This window comes from Vanessa tameamea, chromosome 7 (assembly GCF_037043105.1).
Source record: "Vanessa tameamea isolate UH-Manoa-2023 chromosome 7, ilVanTame1 primary haplotype, whole genome shotgun sequence".
NCBI lineage: Eukaryota > Metazoa > Arthropoda > Insecta > Lepidoptera > Nymphalidae > Vanessa > Vanessa tameamea.
Window position 1 is genome coordinate 11,083,506 of NC_087315.1, and position 20,096 is coordinate 11,103,601.

Below are 20,096 nucleotides of genomic sequence, written 5' to 3' on the forward strand. Positions count from 1 at the left end.
AATTATATTCCATGTGACAGCTTCGGATCGTGTCTTAGTTTAAACATTGTATATTTATATACAAAGGAATACAATATGACTCTCTGGAGAACTGTCCCATTTTTACGTGCATGTATATTTTAAAAGCTGTTTCTAGCATTTTCTTGGTCAATCAACTTTAATCCAATTCTCTAGATTGTTCTAGAATGTTGATTGTTGTAGAATAAAGGTACTAAAATAATAACTGTGATAGTGTGAATTATCCTTAATTATAACTGAAGTTTTGCAATTGTAAAAAAGTATTGAAAACTCTGTGGACCATTGGACTAAACGACCAATGTCAATCCTAACTTAAGATCGGTTCAAGACCGGGTAAGCACGGTGAGTTTTCATAATCTTCGTAAGGAAATCTGCATGATTAGGATAATACAATTACCGATTTTTAAACTCCAAACATTCTGCTTAGGGTAGAAGGTTTTCGCCAAGCATAGAGACTTTTATGGGCTCTTACTTTTTCTTTACTTGAATGTTTTCATATCTTAATTAAGCAATGGGTTAACTAGCAATGATTTGGAAAAAAGAACTTTCTGTATAACAAAATTAGAGTATATTTTAGAATGCATAAAGTTCTACAGTTGAATAAATGTTATGAAGTATACTTTTTTTCAAGGTAACCATAAAACATTTGTAAAGCAATTGAAAGCGACATCTGGTTGATTTTTTAAATGAGAAGAATGGTCTCATTTAGTACGAAAGTTTTCCAGTGAAGGGTTTGCTAGGTGCGTTGTCAGCTTTCCTTAATGAGGATGCCCGGTTTATTAAAATGTGAAGATACACTTTGCAAATACAGTAATTTTACTTTTTTTACAAGTGTCGTATTATTATGGAGTATCAGCTTGTAGCACACGTGGAAATGTTTTAATGCCGCAAACGTTCTTGAAATCATTCCTGTTTTAATTATTTTTAAATTTGTATCTGTTTATTTAATTACGTCTTTTGTCACAATAACCTTACCTTTTAACATAAATATTTTTTGCGCTTACAGACTGTTCATTACATTATATAAAACAAAGTCGCTTACCGCTGTCTGTCCCTTTGTATGCTTAAATCTTTAAAACTACATAACGGATTTTGATGCGGTTTTTTTTAATAGATAGATTGATTCAAGAGGAAGGTTTATATGTATAATACATGCACAATATAGTAAAGACTGATGTCGTAAATAAACGATTTTTTGAGTTTACATTGCAAATGCGAGATAGCAAAATAATGTACTACAGTATTGTATTATGTACCTTAAGAAAGTCTTCAAAAAAGTCCGCGATGGTATTTGTCTATCTTTTAAGGATAACCCACAATAACTATTTTTTATCCTTTACTTTTTACGAGAAATTATGGCTTATTTTCGAAGCGATTTTAAGCAATACAGCATTAATCCTTATCCAAATAATATAGATCAACATGGCCCTTTATAGCATGTAATTTAAATGATTATTTTCGAAGATATTACAGATTTAAAACACAGGGACATAGCGGTTTGTATAGTCTAACGACTGAAAAACTGTGAACGTTGTAATCTTACAACGCCCGTGCGTTACTACAGAATGTCTATTCCATAGTATGTTTAGTGGCAGCATTGCACCCGTGCGAAGCCGGGGCAGGTCACTAGTTTGTAAAATAAATTAAAGAAATCATGCAAAAAAAGAGATCGTAATTTTATTAAATATTGAAATCCCTTGATTGAAGAATGGCAAGGTTTTTATTTTAAACATGTATGGAGCCATCTCTAGATCTTTTATAAAAGTTTTAAATCTTTTAAGCCGTTACCGAAACTGTACAAAGGAAATACATGCCTTGAAGTCGGTTAAAAAAAGTGTCTTCGTGTGATTTGACCGAGCTGTAGCTGAGCTGTCTTCTTTTATCTAAAGCGGATGAAATCCTGTCACATATGAAGTCACCAAACCATAAGCGCTAAATATCCTTAACTCCCATTACTCAATAGACATCACATGCTGATATTCCAACATACACAAAAACACTTATTATCATTAAATTAATTAATACATTTACTGTTGAACTATAAACAAGTCTCAATCACAAACAGGAAATTAATAATTAATAGATATAATAATAATAATAACATATTCTCATTATGAGAATTAAACGTCTACGTTGATTTTCAGTGGCAGTTCCAAAAGTACGTCAACGATATTATGAAAAAAAAAAAAAAGACGAACCCACAAAAAGCCTATCAAACAATAAGATAACAGTTAAGTAATAGATTTCTATTTTTGTACCACAAGGGTGTTATTTATTGCAGGCCGTCGTTTCAATACAGCCCTACCCTGAATCGATATCAATAGGGTTATATTAAGTATGGAAAAACACGCAAACTCTCATCTGCCATCTATACAACGGCCTCGTTGCCAATGATTGATTAGTAAAATGTTTACTTAACTACAATCCATTTAAAGCGCTGTGTTGAGAGATTGACGATGTATCGAATGTACCAGCGTATCAATAAAGCTACGATCACATCTGTGACAGATAGCACAGTACAGGGCCCACTAGTTACAGCTGTTGCCGAAAACACTATTAAAAATAAAAAAAAAAAAACGATGGAAATAGTTATTAATATGCTATCGTATTTTTTTAATACGTATTCATTTAAAATTGCATAAATCTTTCTTATATACGTTATTTAATACATAAAACAATGTTTATGTTATTAAATAGAACTAGTAGAACCTTTCTTCTTTTTTGGGTAGGTAGCGCTCACTCCCGTTTCTTCTGTCAAACAGCAATATTCCGGTTTCAATAGCAAATTATCTCAAAAAAAAAAAGTTTACACAAGTCACAAAGAATTCGTTAGGGTTTGTAACTTCGTACACTTTTATATGTTAATCGGTCGGAAATATTTTTTTAATATTTATGACTGTTAAGTATTTCCCAGTATAACGTTTGTAAATAGCTCTTCCATTGTATCGATTTTAAATTTAAAGTGGAGTTCAAAGTGAAGATAAGTAGGCGTCCATCTTATTGAGTAAACCAAATCAATAGCAGTTCTATTGAGTTAAATTGCTTACATTTACATAAATCAACAACGATTCTTTATTCTTAAGGGGAATCTATACCCGGAGCATTAAGAGGTCTGTATTTTCCAATTAAATTGAACAATATTTTCAGTCGAGTGTTTGAATAATTAAAACGATTTGAATTGTTTTATCTCTTTATAAATCTTTTAGTTCTTTATAAAAATAAATCTTTTAATAAATATATTTTATCTGTGCTATACAAGTATAATTCTTGTGTTTTACGATTTATGCATCATGTATATATTTCTCTTCTTTTCTGTAGCCATCACCTAACTCAGTCCCTCTATTCCAGTGTGAAAGTAAACTGTGTAATTAGAGGCAAAGAAAAAAACGTCTAAAGCCCTATGAGTTCCAGTGTATTTATAATGTAAGAAATAACTTATGCCTATACGGGTATGTGGGCAAAGCTAAGTCCTAATATATTCATTCGTTTGACAACAAATCAAAAAAAAAATCGTCAAAAGATGTATTAAAAAAAAAACATATTGAATAATCTGTTATCAACGCGTTCATTAATCGCATGGTATGATGAAGTAATTTCACAGATAGTTAAGCAATTCATCAATATTCCACGGGGAACATGGCAGCATTACGTCGAAAAGCATATAATGTCGTGGAAAGTTATTAAAGGTGTTCATATAATATATTATTTTAAACTAGCGGTGCGCCGGTGATTCAATCGCTGTAGGAATAAAACATTATATACTAAGTTGTCGACTTCGCTCGCGTTTTAAGGGTCAGAGACAGATGTTAGATATTATAAACGCGAAAATAACTCAGGCTGTCTGTCTGTAAAGTTTTCACAGCTAAACCAATGAACCGAATTTGATGAATTTTGGTTTGACGCAAGCTTAAATCCCAATGATATATGCTATTTTTTGTACCATAAGCCTACCATCCTCCACTATACGTGGAAAAACCCATGACCGAAAATTAGTATAGAATAAACTTGCATATTTTTAAATATAATTTACTAAGTACCACGATGTTGAAATTAATCATGAAAATTCAGCGCATAATTTGGTTTTGCCGCGTTCACCGAATGGCGGAACGAAGTAATTTCAAAAGTGTTAAGCCTTTAATTCGTCAATATTCCACTGAGAATTTATCTTTATTAAATATTATACAGTGTGTTGCTGAAAAGTGTTTGTATTCTAAAAAGATAAAGCAATATATAAATATTGTAAAACTAGTTGGAATAAAATAGTTTTTTACTTGAGTTGTAAGCGAATTAGGTCATTTAAAAATGAGTTATAATCAAGTAGGCATGTAATTTAAGTGTTAAGTCATAAAATGGGCGACTGAAAAATATACAAGTATTTCATGTTGAGTATGATGTTCACTGTGATTATGATTATAGTTTATTCTTAAAATGATTTTATGGATCGAAGTTGCTTCCACTGTAAATTAAATATTAAATGCGAAAACGATGAAACGAATTAACAGCATTCAAAAATATATGATTCAATGACAAGAAATTAAATTGTTATTAAATATTCCGTGCGATTTAAAACAATAACATTAAATAAGTTTTAATAATCAAAGAGACGAGAGAGAGAAGGAAATCTCGCCCAGTACATCGCTTTTAAATCTCCTGTATATCGTTTTTTCCCTCGGCTCGGCTATTTCACTCTACTGTAAGCCGCGTAGAAGAACTACGTTCCAATAAAAACATGTTAAATGTATTTAATTTATTATAAAACTAAAAAAAAATTTAGAACATAAACAAAATTAATCACATTTATACACCGATAACCTTATAAATAAGTCACCATTACACACGCTACGCACACTGACACACATTGAAATCATTTGGCTTCACTTGTTCGTGCTACGCGTTCCGTCAATCTTATTCATTGGTGTGTGGTTAAAAATTATAGCAAGCCTAGACATTGTGAACAAAAATTTCCGACACAGAAGTTTATCAAAATTAAAATACATATATTTCCTTCTCGCTCTTACAAGTTATTTTCAATATTCATATCTTTTTTTAACTTCACTTCATGATTCATTTTAAACTAATTCATTATTAAATATTAATATATTTGATTACAGAATATAATAAAGCCTAAATTTTGTCTGACATTTATATTGTAAAAATAATCGATTTAAAATAGTTTTCATGTTTATTTTTATAAAACGTAGGTGTACTGGAAGAGTCACGTGTTAGAATTAATATGTGATTATAATTCAAAACAAAACATTTTATAAATATTACGCATAACGTAAGTGGACGCACGGGGACAGCTGATATGGCGGTCGGCCAAAGGAAAAGTGTATAATGCCAAACTAACAATTTTGACGTAACACGCGATCACACCTCTCACTCTTTCTAACGTTGTTTCATTCACACCATTGTTTCCAATGCCGATGTCAATGTAATTTTTACAAGTCAATTTTAGTCCGTATAATTTGTTAAAACGATAAGTACATTTTTATCAATGTTTAACGTTAACGAACGATAATTGGAAAAAAATTGTTTTTATTTTTTATTATAATTGTCTAAGGCTAGGAATAATCCGTTGTAGTTTTTGACATTTTTTTTTATATATTTTAGAAAGCACAAGAAAAAATGAGCTAAGCTAATAAAATAGCTATAATCATTTGGTGGTAAGTGGTGACTCTCGCTTATAAGATACTGACACTAAGAATCCAATGTCCTCTTATACCTGTAATTACACTGGTTCACTCAAAAATTGAATTATGAATAACCGGTGGAGTATTACCTACCAGACACAATGTACAAAACCCTTCTCCGCTGAAAAACGGTATACATATATAAATTCCCTTGCTTGAAATGTATAATTGTTCTTAAATGCACAAAAGATTTAAAAAAAGAACAACGCCAATGGAAGTTTCTAGATCGTCTAAGTGGGCGTTAACAAAAGAAAATACAACTAAATGAATCCCAGTTACATAAGACGTTCATTCTAAAAATCCAGTATCGTAATGCCACTCTAAGTCCGGACAAGCAAAAAGTCTACGCTCTTACGTAACTACATACGTATATCCAAGGCGAAATCTACGCTTGGAAAAAGCTTAAACGTTTCACCCCTTTGTACCGTATTTCTTAGGCCATAAACAAGGACGGGAAGCGAGCGCGGTAGCGGGGAATTATCGAGATAATTAGCTCTATGTAAAACCGTTCGGAACTACATTAGAGGAAAACAAGTGACGCGGGATATTGCACTTTATAATTAAGACAACATGGTTTATTTTTAGTTGCTACCATTGCAGATAATTTAATGATTTAAAAAAATAATAATTAAAGACAGTAATGTTTTGTTAACATGTCGTGATAATAGCAGGAAAGTCGTGATAAAATTATCTCTCTATTTCTAAATATGTTATAAATTTAACCTAAATGTAATAAAATATAATGTAACAGTCGAAATATTTGATTATTTAATAATATTTACTTACACCGGTGGAGGTGTGGGTGTGGAGGTGTACCTCTTATTTCGATTATGATTGGATCAGTCGAATCATCTCGTGTCGGAAGGTTATCTCACGGGCTCACTTATTGTGTATAAGTGAGCCCGTAGTATAGGATCAGTACCATTTATGGCATTGGAATATTATTATGATAGCAGGCAGTTATACAAAATTGTCAACAGGCGAAGTATTACAGTTCTAAAGGTACATTGATTGTATACTATTTAGTGCAATCTTGTGGCAAGCAGACGGTAAGCATAATAATAAAAAATAAATAAATGCAATATGACATTGACATTTGTCAGTTTTTTGGAAGAAATCACTGATTGCATAAAAATTGCACAGACGATGTATCAATAATAATAATATATGTACCTACGGCCTCAGGTGATAAAACGAATGGCAGATGGGGCGCACCGAACATCAAAGCGAAGTAACAAAAACTAATACAAAATCAGAAGCAAATGTAATTTAACGTTAGTGGGTGTTATTAATATTTTGTTAATACGTCAATAATACATATTTAAAATGACAACACTTGGCGTATTAACAAAAATACGAGTCATTTCGCACTACAGGTAATATGTTTATATATTCAATTTTATTGCTTCACTTTAATGTTCCGTGCGCTCAATCTGCCATTTGATTTATAATCTGTGCCTATTGCGTACCAATTACAGAAAATGAGTATCATGATATACAACTCATTGGATAAAATTAAGTTTTATTATTAACCGTCTTATGGTTTTTTTGTGATTAATGAATTATCGTATTAAGTCGGCACAATTAAGAATCATAGATACCGAATGATAAGAACCCATTCCGTATTTACAAGATGCTCGCTCCTCGCTTATCGCTTCAGCTTATGGTGTGGTTACACTGTTACAGCGTTCCTGCGAACCGCACAAGTGGCGGCAATCGATAGGACTCCTCCCATTGACCTATTTAGAGATTAGGTTCGTTCGAACCCTGTCTTGCGTTTTTGCTTACAACCGCTGAGTATTAAAGAGAGGTTTACAATGCTTTGTGAATATTATATTTCGTATTTCTCGTGTTTATTATTTTATTATATCTTAATTGTAATTGCTATATTTCTTGTGGCTTTCGATAAAATGCTATTTTATTAAAATCTACATTAGGCAATAAACAACAACGATTAAGGAATTTATGTTTATTTTTGACGGTTAGATAATTACTTTACTTAATATTGGCTACTTATTTATATATTTATAGTTATAATATACCTTCAAAGTAAAGTAATTTAAAACGTCTGTTATACTGTTATTGTAATTATTTTTCTCATGGGATGACACGCGAAATATATATATTATTAATATATATTTTAACTGTCGATAAGTTTTTTTTTAAGTTGGTTACCTAAAAATTTTTGTATTTAAGATATTTCTGTAGTTTTATCTATAATATTGAATTCTCTTTAATTATACAGTGCTATAAATGAATTAGTAGTTCTTATGTTACTTAATTTTTTATTAATAGTAATAAATGCCGAAGGTAGAACAGACGATTTGGCCATATGTGTTAACAACTGGCCACTTCTATTTCATACATATTTTGAAATGTATATCTCATTCTTTAAATATATATGTAAATAACTACTAGGTAACCATGGCATAGATAAGATCCTACCGGACCACATTACGAGATATCCTTGTAATACCATCTAATCAAGTAAACATTAAGTATATGTCCTTTGTATATTATACCTTCCAATCCCCAAATAGTTTTGATAGATCAATAGAGAGAATAGATACGCGTCACCAAGGAGAAATTTCGTTACGAAACACCCAGTACAGTCACATAAAACCTTTTCGCAGTTCATATAAGTCAATGAATGTTTTATCTTTTAAATAATCCATAGTAGAAAAACGTCCATTCAATTCCTTCGCTCGCGTTCCTGATGGCTTTCAACAGTTCAATGTATTCGACAGCTGAATCCAATATACATCACATTTTTTAAATACTAGCTTATGTAGCCCGATATCCAAGTTACATAAAGATTTAAATAGGTCACAGAAATGAACGTTTTAGATATTTTAAAATGGATAAAAGATTTATACGTGAACTACCTTTAATCGAGGACTATTCTGATGATATGATATACTTTTAGGATTCGATTTATTCCGGTTTAAATTCTTTGAATGCGTCACGAGTTTTATGTAATAAGCGCCACAAAACACAATTGTGAGATGTCAAAGAATTATATTATGTGACATTGTCTATAATAACATTAGCAGCCTGTAAATTTCCCACTGCTGGGCCAAGGCCTCCTCTCCCTTTGAGGAGAAGGTTTGGAGCATGTGGAATATGTGGAATACGCTGCTCCAATGCGGGTTGGTGGAATACACATGTGGTAGAATTTCGTTGAAATTAGACACATATAGGTTTCCTCACGATGTTTTCCTTCACCGCCGAGCACGAGATGAATTATAAACACAAATTAAGCACATGAAAATTCAGTGGTGCTTGCCTGGGTTTGAACCCGAAATCACCGCTTAAGATGCACGCGTTCTAACCACTGGGCCATCTTGGTTCTATCATAATTATAGCATTAAACGGTCTATAATAATTATAGCATTAAAAGTATACGCACCAAAACAGCGTATCACCGTTAGTCGGTTTACAATATTTCAGAAATTATACACGAAGCGATTTCTTATATAATGTTAAACTCATCGTTGCGACCGACGCGTATATAATTTAGAACCTTATATTTATTTAAGTTGATTATAAATTTTGTTTCAATGTTATTTAATTTCGTGATATGATTTGTACATCTACCGTCTACCAACATTAATTGTTATTTGAATTTTGTATAAATTGCGATGTATTTACAATGAACAATTATAATTATTGTTGAACTTAAGCAGGATGGTTACTCTGCTTGCTAATAAATATTGTTTATAACAATACAACAATTCTTTCGCTGTCCTGGACCACCTTTCGTTTCAATAATGACACTGAAGTTCTGTCAAGTTTGATAAGAAATCGACTTCTATTTACTACTATTTAATTGCTATTTAATAGTATTATATATACGAGATGTTTTTGTATTATATTTCTCGAAAATGATAAAGATATTCTAGGTAAGTTTTGACGATTTGGTATAATATGTAAGAACAACAGATAAAATAACAATAAAATTTGAATAACATTGTAACATTAAGAATATTCGAGATGTTATGAAATCATAATAAAAATAAAAATATATCTATTAATAGGTATTAAATATCTCCTTTTTCAAACATTCTCTCTTGCAAAATATAAGTTTTACGTAAAATGTCACATGATTACGCTTCTTGAAATTAAAATGTTTCAAATCCGCGTTGGAAACATCTTCAATGCGCTATTTTGTGTTTAAGCTAAGAATTTAAGTGTGTACAGCGTTCACCAAGTCGTGCTTCATTTCGACTATCTAACGCTTTGGAAGCATTTAAGATGAGCTAGTTTTGAATATTTCTAAAGAACTCACTGGATTTCACTACGGTTTTGTATTTAGACTTGTTGGTGGGCTAAATGTGAACTTCTTTTGAACATAAGCACGTGTGCGCCATTTTATTTAGTATGCGTCGTTTGATTATATTTTTTTTATTGTTGCTATTTCTATCTCTAACTAATAATAAAGTTGATATGGAAATCCTACATGTCAATTTTATATACATCCTAATTAAAAAAAAAATAAAAAAAACAATTTTATTATTATCTGTGACTGTGCGACGAAACATTACCGAAAGGATTTTTATGATAATCAGAATACTGTAAGATACAGTTCAGAAATAAATAATAACTGTTGTGGAAAAAAAAATTATGCCGTTTGAAAAAAAAAATGTATTAAGCCGACCGTAATTCGTTTCTCCGTTACTTAGAAATCCAAAGTTACGTCTTGTTACACACACAGTAATGTATACTAATAAAAGCGAAAGTAACGCTGTTGTCTGCTGTTGTTCTTTCACTGCGAAACCACACCACCTAATTTGATGAAATGTTATGAAGCTAGCTTGCACTGTAAGTACTTGGCTGCTTTTGTGCTCAACACCTGGTGACCAGCCAACTGGTATTTTATTAACGTGTTGGCTAGATACTAGATTCGGTTTATTTATTTATTGAAAAAATTACACCATCAGCTTATCACTAAGCACTTAAAATGAACAATATATATGAGTAACATTGAAAGTGATACGTCTTTAAAGGTGTAAACAACATGCGGTTCATTACATACTAGAAAAACTATTAATAAATTTTCTATATTCTAACAGATTTAATTTTTTATATCGCAAAGAATGGCACAGCCATCAGACAATTTAGAAGTGTTTTTGTTATAAAACAGCTAAAAAATATCAAAAACCTTATTTACGAAAGCTAAGGTGTTTGAACTATAAAATCTACACGAGAGGAGCCGCGGGCATAATCAAGTTTACAAGTATTTGTAAAAAATATCTAAATTAAGAATTTATAATTATCCCATTGCGAAGTCATATCTTTTTAGAATTCGGGTAACTTCTCATATTCTGGGTTGAATGCAACATGTCCGGGAAGTCAGGTTAACTGACTTCCCAGACATGAGATGTTGCAATAAGACAGTTTACAATAAGAGGATTCTTGGGTTTGCGTAATCTCCTTTTCCCGTGAAATTTATTCAACCACGCTGCTTCGACGCGAGGTCGATACACATTTGCCAGAATTTCATCCGACACATACAGGTTACCTCACGATATTTTCCTTCAACCGATATCGCGATGTAATATAAACACGGATTGACACTATAACTATAACTAGTGGTTTGGATTTACAGTCTTGGTGTTCTGTCCCTAAATATGTATAGGAAAATTAATCTCAAACAATGCTAAGTTTGATGCCATCGGATCTTCGTTTTTCAAAGTTGTTCGTGAGGACATACTTGAATAAATTTGACTTTTATTTCAAATGTTTTAAACTTAATCAACATTTTTTTTTAGATCTGATCTTTCAAGAGCTCGCATTGAAATAATTATAGACAAACAAGAAATAATAACAAACTGAAATGAATATAAGACAAATATCGTCCTCGCATTGAAATAATTATAGACAAACAAGAAATAATAACAAACTGAAATGAATATAAGACAAATATCGTCCATATTTATACCCTGCGCTTGAAGACTGACACATTATTAAAGTAAAAACCATGGAGAACACAGGATTCGGACGTGTATTTCTTTACCTGTATTCCAATAGACTACTTTGTAGAAATATGCCATAAGCAAATTAAGAAAGAACACCAAGAACTACTTCAAGATACGATGATTTTATCGATCAACCAATTTTGATTATTGATTGAATCAATCAAACTACAAATCGAAAAATAAATAAAACTATCTATCCATTTCCTCGAGGTGGAATAAGTTAAGTTTCAGTTCTCGATATAGCCTTCGGAAAAATCGGGTCGGGATCCGAGCGACGTCTACGGAAATAAACAGGTCTACTTCTAAAGGTCAAATCCGGAGTGAGCGCTCGATTCGCAAAATAGCACCTTAAATAAATATTTAATTCGATATTCCGTTTTAGGAATCGTTCCGGATGTTTCTGGAATATTCCGAAAGGTTATTCGTCTGGGGCGTTCGGATTTAGATGACACTGTCTTTGGGTCAATTGGATGATTGTCGTTTTGGGGGCAAGGGTTGCTTAAATAGAATCGCTCTTCGTTTGACGTTCTTTGAAGTTTATTCTGAGCTAAATTAAATTAACGGCGTTTGAAATATTTTTAAGAAAAATGTTTATATTTGTTATACGTACACAGAAAGTTTAAATAAAGTATATATTGAAATGTATGTCGTTGTACGAAACTAATAATTTTGATATTAAATATTTTTATGTCATAAAAAGTAAGCTTTATTTAAATATTGATAAAAACGTATTTTTTTATATTATAAACTAGTTTCGTTCACAGATAACAATTAAACAGCGGTTTGAACCGCCACGCGTAGGATTACCTATTAAGGTACCATATCTCCTTTTCTATACCTCTGACGACGTCTATGCCAAATATCATGATGAAACGGTGAAAGCGTAACACACAAACAAACAAATAAGCTCACTATTGCATTTATCATATAAGTTAGAATTCATAACAAACTAATCAAGGATTTATCTTTGTCTTACAAATATTTTAATTAGGACGTCGGTTTACATTACATTAAATTTATAATTACATTATTTAATTTAAAGTGTGTTCCGTCCATAACAAGCGAATCGAACTTTACTCGTTTATAGAGAATTTTAAATATTCATTTTCTTAAGCAAAGCATATTCGTCGAAGACATTAATAGTTTCTCACTATTTCAATCAAATCGATATAAATTCAACGCTACTAGAAACTTGATAGAATTTTCTAGAAACATTGATTACTTACATAAATTATCAGATGTGTGTAACAAGCATTTTAATTTCAGTTTCAGTAAATATTCAGAAAGTTTTAATAGCGAAACGAGCTAGTATATTTATGTATAAATATAATTTATAACACTCAGGAATAATATAGCTTTCTAGTCAAAATAATTCTAGAATGTTATTATTAGTTCTGGATTACCCCCTACAAACAAATGTTACCTCTTTATTTTACTTAATTGTTAAATAAAGAGACACAAAAAACATTTTAGGTTAACTTCAGATACATCTAAATCATTGACTTATAGAAAAAAATATTTCGCAGTTTCGTAAAGGCACTACGCCTCTTTTCATTTGATCGAAGCGTTTGGGTCACGGATTTTTTTCTCAAAAGAGTACAAGTAAACGTACAAGAAAAATAAACCTTATAATAATTATATTTAAAACTAAAATGGTGAATCATATAAAAAAAGTCCAATATAATAACGGTATGAATAGGAAGGAAAAAGATATATCGTTTCACGAACTTCTTTATTACATTGACTCAGGGAAGTTTTACGAAATACCGTTGGAACGAGCACAGAGTAAAAATTTATTTTATTGTAAAAAGTTATGACTTTATTTAGCTAGAGTTGTATATACAATTAAGCTGAAATGGAAATCCCTATATGTAAATACACAACGATTTATCTGTAAATATATACGGCTTCATCTATAAATGTTGTTTATGGGATGATTTAATTCAATATAGGGAGTCAAATGAATGATGATTGAGAGCGATATTAATGTTCAATTAAACCTCCGTTCGACGTTTGCTAGGTGGATAGTCTTTTAGAATAATCCGCAGGGTCTAGAAGGCCGATCAAAATGATTAGACCGGTCGACATTATTACGTGTATGTATTTACTATTTAATTCGTTTTATTTATTTTACCTAGAATATTTACCTACCGTATTGAATTAATCAAATTTCCTTATTTAATTATTCTTTCTATAAATAATAATAAATAAATAAATTATATAATTATTATTTAATAAATATATCCTCTAAATTAAATAGGTACGTCAAATTAAATAATAATATCGTAACATTTAGCATTGAAGGACTTCGAATGTAAAAATTAATAATATTTGTAAACATACAAATATTATAAAGAGTTAGATTATGTTAGTTTGTTTATTTGTGTGGCCGAATGTAGACAGACGGTCGTAGACAAACCAGTTGTAAAAAATAATAAAACAGCTTTAATAATAATTGTCGAGTTTTTTTTTTCTTAAAAGGTTACGAATAACCTTTTAGTTTCGCGAATATGTAAACGAATACTATTCGATCTTGAGCTTTTTTCATTCTCATTTTGAGGGCATAATAAGAATATTTCTCGAAAAATATTGCGAGAATTATAAAAAAAAAAGTGTAATCACTCTATGTATCAAGCATATTACCTTGACTATGAATTATATGTCCCATATATAAGTTTTACTGGTCCATTCTATCCTTTCAATCCCATCAAGCGTATTGTAATGGATCACTTGTCCTACATTGAGTTGAACAACTTCTTTTATTATCTGTGTCAGCTCGTCTGCCAAAAACTTAAGCTATGCAATGACATTTTATTTCTATTCATTAATCATTCTAAAGCAAGCTTATTTTAGTGTGAAAAAATATTTAATATTCAATTCCATTTTGGCATATATTTAAATAAGATTATATATTTTCGATTGCTATAAAATATTGCATAATATTCAAGCTATACAATAGGCGAACATTTTTAGTAATGGTAATACTGTATGACAGTGCTATGATAGATCAATGTAAAATGTTTATGACAAACGAGATAGACACTGAAAGCCAATTTTTTTTAAATTTTGGCTTTTATTTATGCCGAGAGAGCACTGATTATATCGCCGATGTCACGTACGATGGAGAAGACACGATGGAGATTGAATGTTCATTAAAATATAATTGAATTAAATTAAATTCTGTCAACTGTCAAATTGAATATAAGAAATATTAGACAGTTATTTGTTTCATTTAAATAAGCTATTAAGCGAATAACAAAATTGTACTTGAAATTGCTTAGTACGAAACTTAAACGAATATCTTAATTAGTGTGCACAGCTAATTAATATTTAATGCAAAGAAGCTAGGAACTTTTTTATCTAATATATATGTCCCAAATCTGGGCAAATTCCTCCTCTTAGCTATAAAGTTTCGTGATTTCCTTTGTTGTATTGTTGGCTTTGTTAGGGTCCCGGTGTGGATTGAATATACATTTGGGAGGAATTTTGCCAGCTTAGTTTTGGTCGCGATGGTATACTTTAACACCGAATACGACATGAATTATAAACACTAATGCTTGGTCGGATTTAAACCAGCGATCTTGGCTGTGATATGTGTTCTGATTTGTATCAGATTTATTTACTTGGGAAAGAATAAAATTTATTTAATAAGTTATATAAATAATAATTATTTATAAAACCATTTCCAATCTATCTAATAATAACCCAGTTCTAATTTAGCAAATGTTTATAGTATACATATTTAATTATTAGAATAAACGATTCAAGATTAAAAAACATAAAATTGTTAAATGTTTACGAATAGTAAATAAATAAACAAGCTTTAATAGTTAATTTTATCGAAACAGACTATTTATAAACATTTCACCTTACAGCATCACCGTTTCAATGGGAGAAAGCGAACGTACTTGAACTAGACACATAGATAACGAAATAAGGTCATGGACCATTACTCGCTGCGTGCTGACGTCGTGGATCTTGTTAACAAAGCGGTCGATGTAAGTAAGGCGTGGCTAAATTCTCGGCCGATTCTTTTGTGATCGTAGTATACGGGAGACGTGAATTGCGGAAGTATTGACTACAATGCGTAATTGTGTGCGCGTAAACCCTAAATGTTGACTTGTTCCTTTGTCAATATTTAGCATATTATTCGGGGTAGATCTTTTAAATTGCAAAACTGCAGTATTTGATTGCTGCTTTAAGGACTCATTGATAGTCTTAATTTGATATGGCGAGCAAATTCCACAGTAAATTAATAGGTTATTAATTTTTGCTCATAATCTTTTTTTTACAAATTAAGAATTGTTTGAAAAGTTTTTGCAAATTTAATTTTCCTTGCTATTTTCTTTACAGTTTTATCTTTGCTGTTATTTTTTTATTGTAATTTACCGCAGTTATTGAATATAATATAAAGCTGTAAATTAAAGCATAGCATATAATTGTATTTAATGTAACGAATAAAAAACTTTTGTGAAAGTATTTTTTTTAATTTCTCATTCCAAGATTATTATTATTATTATTTCATATTCTGTTTGAAACAAACATGGAAAGTTCGTTTTGTTGAACCTAGCGTTTTTGTAGCCAAATTACTTTGTTAAAATGTTTAAGGGTGAAATTTGATTGGATATCTCATACATATCTCAAAGAGTAGTCATCCTCCTGCCCTTATCCCAATTTTACTTGGGGTCGGCGCAGCATGTCTTCTTCTTCCATACTTCTCTGTCGGACGTCATCTCACAAGTAACATTCTTTCTAACCATATCGTCTTTCACACAATCCATCCATCATTTCTTGGGTCGTCCCCTACCTCTATATCCATCCACATCCATTTTTACAACATGGTCCTCATTCCTCCGCATAACATGCCCATACCAAGACAGCCGGTTTCCAGATAGCTTCTCGGTTACCGGTGCCACTTTCAAACTTCCTCTTATGTACTCATTCCTTACTCTATCCATTCGCGTAACACCACACATTCCTCTCAGCATTCTCATCTCCGCCACATGCAATTGTCTTTCAGTCATCCCTTTTATAGCCCAACACTCTGATCCATATAGAACAGCAGGAGTAGTGTGGGAAATAATATTACAGTGGACAAGTGTTGATGATACTGGCGCAAAAACAGGTGCACTCTCTGTTCACTCATTCTCATAGTCCGATGGGACATTAAACAGACGAGACCGTAGAGACAACTAACGTGCTTATTGAGGCACGAAACCCTATACCAACATAACTATCTATAATGTTTGAGAAAAAAATCCCAATAACTTTTTTGTTGAAGTTGAGTGGTTAGATCTCGTCCTCAACATCGAACTGAGTCGTAGACATTTTTTCGCAATGTAATGCAAACTAGTTATATTTATTAAATATTTTTCCTTATTTTAAATATATCTTCGTCTGTTATTATATTCGTATTAGTCGTTTTACATTCTTTATGTAAGTATACTCGTTTTTTTTCATCTGTATTGTTTTTTTCAGTCCATAGCGTGACGTTCATCAAGTAAATTATGTATAAATTTAATTATTGTCCCGACCCGATTCTGCAGCATTATTAGTTAACTACTAAAAAAACGATCACGCAAGTAAATTTTTATATATATTATATATACTCGATAGGTAATGTTTTATTTGCATATCATCTTTATAGATGATATATTATATATTATGAGTAAAAGTAAATAAACAATTTGACCATCTATAACAAGTTTGGACGTTATAGTGAATTCCTCTGCTTGCCAACAGATTCTCTTTTTATTTGGTAACTATTGAGCTGTAGTGTTAACAATAAAAAAAATGGAAATAGTATATTTGAAACCATATATGTTTGCCTTGATATTTTTAATGATGGTTGTGGTCGAATTTCGTTCACATTTATCGGTATTTTTCCCGCCCTTGCGACTGGATGCTTTCCATAGAAATTTTGGTATAATCGATGTTTGTGTATATTTTATTTTTATATTAAAGTTTGATATATTTAATCTTACTAGGTGAGTAATTATTAAGGTATTGTTTTAATTTCACGGATTAAAAATCGATACGCCGGGAATAAAAGATAGTTTATATTTTATTCCCGGCGGATTTGTAATGAAACTCGTATAATTGGCTTTTTAATTCGATTGATGCACTATTTTGTCTCATAAATATTATTAAGGCGTGTCTGGGTTAAACGATGAGACAAAGAAGTTTGATGCAACTCATCGTAAAATTCGCTAAAAATGAGCTACATATAAAAAAAAAATGTTTACAATCCATGTAATGTTAAATAATTTTCGATATATATATAGTGTTTTACAAATTATTAAATTTAATAATTGTTATTCAATAATTTGTAAATATTTTTTTGTAAAAAAAAAAAAACAAAATCTTAAATTATTTAGAAACATCAAAACCAGCTTCAATATTGTAACCTTATAATAATAAAAAAAAACCTTTATAATATTGATTCTCAAATATATTCTTTTATAAAACATCATATTTTTTAAACTTTATTTAAATATATATACATAATTATTATACCATTCTATTGAAGAATGAAGTGTTGAATTTAGAATATAAATTTTATTGTATACACGACGTGTAATCGTTGTTTTTCTTAGAAGAGAAATGCTGCAACAGTACCATACATTGATAATAAGCTGGGCTACCCTCAATAGTGTATGACGTCACTGAGATTCTGCAAATTGGGTCGAAGTTTAACAGTTACAATGCCCTTCACATTGCTTACATAATGCAAGGAGACAATAAAATAAAACGAACAAATAGCTCGTATGATTAATCAGATGCAATAAATTACTTAACATATTCTAATAGAAATAATATTAATATAATAATTCATATATTAGAAATGAATCTCGTGAACACAAAAAATGTTTTCATCCGAAATTTAAAGTGGGTCAGGCTTAGGTCACTGCCATTATTACAAGTGCGTATTGAGTAGGTAGGTCGAAGACGGCTTACGGGGGATATTGGGGATCGAGTAATATAAAACCTGAACGCTGAGAATATCGAATCACATTTATTTATTCAATAAATGGTAGTTATCACCATTAAATCTAAATGTTTATTTTAACCGCAAGTCGTTTCTAACGCACTCTGCATCTCGTTTAAAGCGATTTCCTTTAAATACATTTGAGGTACGATTATAATTAATGATTAGGTTTTGATAAAGAAAGTCATTATCATTAAACACCACCGTAAGACTTACGTCTTGTCGGTTGTTTGTGTTGACTCGTTTAAATAGTATGTAAATGGTACGCACCAGTATTCGTCCGGTGGTGGTCTGGCCGGAGATGAGTTCGCCGGCCCAATCCTTGGCCTCGGTCATGAAGGTGCCCTCGAACTCCTGTTTGCCCTGGCGCGCCGCTTTCTGCTCCTTCTGCTTCGGGTCGTTCGGCGACAGCTCGGGCTCCTTGCGGCAGCAGACGAACGCGCAAGCGCGCCATAACAGCACCACCATGAGCCCAGCGGCGAACGTGAAGATCGACGATAGCAGGAAGCACCACCATTTTCGGACACTGAGGCAGTCATATTCAGAGCTCGACGTGGTTGTCGCCTCTTCCTCGGACGAAGCCATTCCCCGAGGGCGCGAGGCATCCAGACAGGCGCGCCATGCACGTGCAGAGACGCGCGCGCTCGCACGCCGGCCCGCGCGCGACTAAGCGCCGAGCTACGAGGCCGATTGCCGAGTGGGCGCCGCGCCGTTCGATGCCGCGCGATCGATCCGCGCCTGCGCGCCCGCTACCGTCCGCTCATGCTGACCCGCGAACTGCGACCTTCTCTTCTTTTCTCTTCTAAACCCGTCACGCCACCGCTTCTTCCACCTTCGATGATGCTGCCAAATCTCCTTACCTCGTTTGCCACGGCTCTTGAGTTAACCCACCTACCTCTTAAGTCTCTAGGCTGTGAAAGCCCCGAAATACATATATTTGTTTCGGATATTTATTTAGTGATTTGACACTTTTAAGGGTGGATTTATGACAAATCTATATTTCCACGCTGATCTCGAATAACTGGGATATTTTTAATATTTCTCTGGTATCTTCTTTAGTCTGTCACACTTATAAATCAGTTGTAACGGACATTTCTGCTTCACGGACTCGCGCGGACTAAGACTGCGAAGATTTTTGTTGTCATTACACTGTTTCACTTCCGACTGAACTAAGTTCGAAGTATGGACTGCTCGTTGCTATACTCACTTCGGTGTTGCCGCTCGAAAATAACGTTGACTTGTTGTGACGTCGGATATATTTTGTGGGGAATGCGGAGGTTTTGGAGAGGTCAATGATTTCAGTTTTGCTTGATACGATGCCGCCCTCTGCGTGCGTCACTATAAGCTACGAAAACCGTAGACGTCTACGTAAAAGCTTCTGTACGCAATCTCAATACAGATAGAATATTAATTCGTTAT

At 32.2% G+C, this 20,096-nt stretch overlaps 1 protein-coding gene across 4 annotated transcripts in view; it reads right to left on the reverse strand.

The window, feature by feature from the left end:
* LOC113398326 (calcium-activated potassium channel slowpoke) overlaps nucleotides 1-19,867 on the reverse strand; it is a 65,645-nt gene extending 45,778 nt beyond the window's left edge. For 2 of the 4 annotated variants that reach the window (XM_064215404.1, XM_064215402.1), the window contains exon 1: nucleotides 18,948-19,866. In XM_064215404.1, coding sequence (XP_064071474.1) covers nucleotides 18,948-19,262 — 315 coding nt within the window. In that variant the 5' untranslated portion in view covers nucleotides 19,263-19,866. Of the gene's footprint in view, nucleotides 1-18,947 lie in introns of all 4 variants that reach the window. The other 2 variants (XM_064215403.1, XM_064215405.1) reach the window with 2 other exon arrangements.
* Between the last annotated feature and the right edge of the window lie 229 nt (nucleotides 19,868-20,096).